Here is a 2333-nt window from a genome sequence, read left to right on the forward strand (position 1 = left end):
CACTCAGGAGCTTTAAAAAATCAGGCCCAATGAGTCAAATGAATAAGTTGTCTTCCCTCCCTCATTACTCTCTTCAGATGGAAACCATATGGAGTTTCAATAGGAATACGAGTCTGAAGGCAAACATTTTCTGCTTTGCCTTATAAGAAAACATATAATGCTTTGTGAATTCTGTGTTATGGAACTGTATAAACTAACCAAAAATCTTTCTGTTCTTTTTGCAGAAGTAACTGTCAAAATGTACACACTGGCAGAACAAAACCTCCTAGCAACAATGGATAACAATAAACTGACGAATGAGGATTGGAGAAACTTTGAGATTGAAAGAGGGTTAAACCCAAGAAGAAACAAATTGATCATCATGTTCTTCACTATGGGTGGAACTTGCCTAGGACTGCTTATTTTTTTGTCTTTATTAGGACGATCGATTTACCTCAAGTAAGTTATATTTTTAACACTTTACCATTCCTTCTGTATCTCCTTACAGTTTCTGCTATTTAAGTGTAATTAAAAATGGAATGTTTTAACTAACACATTATCTTTTATCCTCTACAGACGTCAGAAAAAAGAAATGACTCCCAAACGGAAGATACGAGAGGTACAAATGGAGGAAGGCTACCTAAGTGCATCTGAAACCCTCCCTAACGAGACAGACCTTGAGAAGCCTGTAAAAAGAGTCACCTTCAATATCCCTCCATCATCAAATAGTTCAGAGTCATCATCTGACTTATCATTTGTGACAGCGAGGTCTGACAGCCCCACATCAGATGACCCTTCACCAACTACATTCTCTCTGGAGTCATCAACTGATGCAGGCAACAATTCAGAGCCTGATCTTGCTCATTTATTGGCGGCTTTTCCAATCAACACATCCAATGCTGTTTCCAGAATCATCATTCATTATGGAGACACAGAAACAGATGCATCTTTTGTCATTAATATTTCCTCTGAACAGTGATCACAATTTTTTTATTGGAGGATCTTATTCTTAACGAGTGGCGTCTGTAGGAGCTTTTGCTTTACAACACAGGTAAGATTATTTAACATTTTAGCATCCCATTAAAAACTTTTTTAAGGTCAATATACTGTTCTTAAAATAAACTTATAAAACTAACCAAAAATGTTTAAATGTCTTTATCTCTACAGACTTCAAAGAAAATAAAAGAGGGCCACATGAATAGATCAACACTGCATCAAGGCCATCAAACAATGCCATTCAATATGGCAGCCAAGTGTTGCACGTGGAGATGCATCTGTTACCATTCTGCTTTCCTAAGAACAGTGAGGACAAATGCAACATTTATTGCAGGATCAATCAGAGTCCTATTTGATGTTTGGTGTTTTTAGGAGATTTTGCCCTAAACCACAGGTAAGATTATTTACCACTTTAACATCCTATAAAATAACTTCCTAGATTGTAATATATGTTATTGATAAAAAGAAACTTATAATTCTAACCAATTACATTTTCTTTATCTCTACAGATCTCAGAGTGGATAAAAGAATGTCAAACAAAAGGATCAAGACTGTATTAAGGCACGTTGAATGCTTTCGAAGTTATCATACTATGCCATTCAATATGGCAGCCAAGTGCAGCTTCGTCTGTTACCAGCAAGCAAACCAAAATTTTAACAATTTCAACTTTCAAGACGACTATGGAGTCCACTAACCTAATGTTACTAAACATACATTGAAAAATATGTTTTGGTACTAACTGTTCCATTTTAAAAATTGGAAACCAACCAAGTTCCAATTTTTGACTAGTGCACTTACCTGGAAGTTGATTGTTACATGAATGTCTGACAAAACAAAGTGTTGTGCACTATATTTTTATGCTGTTTTATGATACACTGTGTGTCTGTACATATTTCCAAGACCTGTGCATTCTTATTATGCTTTGTACAATGTATCACATTGGTTTTGTATCATATGTTTGCATAATTCTTTTGACTATGTCTTATTGTTAGTTGCTTATAAAAAAATAAAAAAAAATTATATGAATTGCCTTTTATTATTATTCAGTATGGGCCAATAAGGCTCCAGAACACTTTTGATTGTAAAAGATGGTCACAAATGTGACATTAACCTTTCTTATCTCCAGAGATAAGAGGTTCAGATGCAAAGCCAGAAGTGTTAAGCAGGGGAAGAAAGTGAAGCCACCACCACCTTTCTCAACATTATCTTCTACTCAAAATGTTGCTGCATTGTTTAGCAACAATGTTTAGCTGTTTAGCACCCAGCTTTCCATCCCATAGATGTTTGAACAGAAAATCCCCTAAAACCACACCCACATCCAGCAACTCAATACTAACTTAGAAGAAAGTAGAGCCGTG

General features: G+C 35.5%; 1 protein-coding gene across 1 annotated transcript; it reads left to right on the forward strand.

Annotated features, from left to right (window-relative positions):
- Positions 1-232: 232 nt before the first annotated feature.
- LOC140334505 (uncharacterized) lies at positions 233-1943 on the forward strand. The gene is made up of 4 exons (XM_072416778.1): positions 233-438; positions 556-1030; positions 1147-1369; positions 1485-1943. The coding sequence occupies exons 1-2, from the start codon at positions 239-241 to the stop codon at positions 956-958; spliced, it is 603 nt and encodes a 200-aa protein (XP_072272879.1). The 5' UTR covers positions 233-238; the 3' UTR covers positions 959-1030; positions 1147-1369; positions 1485-1943.
- Positions 1944-2333: the final 390 nt, after the last annotated feature.

The sequence above is a fragment of the Pyxicephalus adspersus genome, chromosome 7 (genome assembly GCF_032062135.1).
Source record: "Pyxicephalus adspersus chromosome 7, UCB_Pads_2.0, whole genome shotgun sequence".
In the NCBI taxonomy this organism is placed as follows: Eukaryota; Metazoa; Chordata; class Amphibia; order Anura; family Pyxicephalidae; genus Pyxicephalus; species Pyxicephalus adspersus.

What these genes read in the sequence shown, in the direction of transcription:
- LOC140334505 (XM_072416778.1), top strand. Translation starts at nt 239, where the DNA reads ATGTACACACTGGCAGAACAAAACCTCCTAGCAACAATGGATAACAAT. An exon ending in GGACGATCGATTTACCTCAA is followed by an intron (nt 439 to 555) that starts GTAAGTTATATT and finishes TATCCTCTACAG; the next exon opens with ACGTCAGAAAAAAGAAATGA.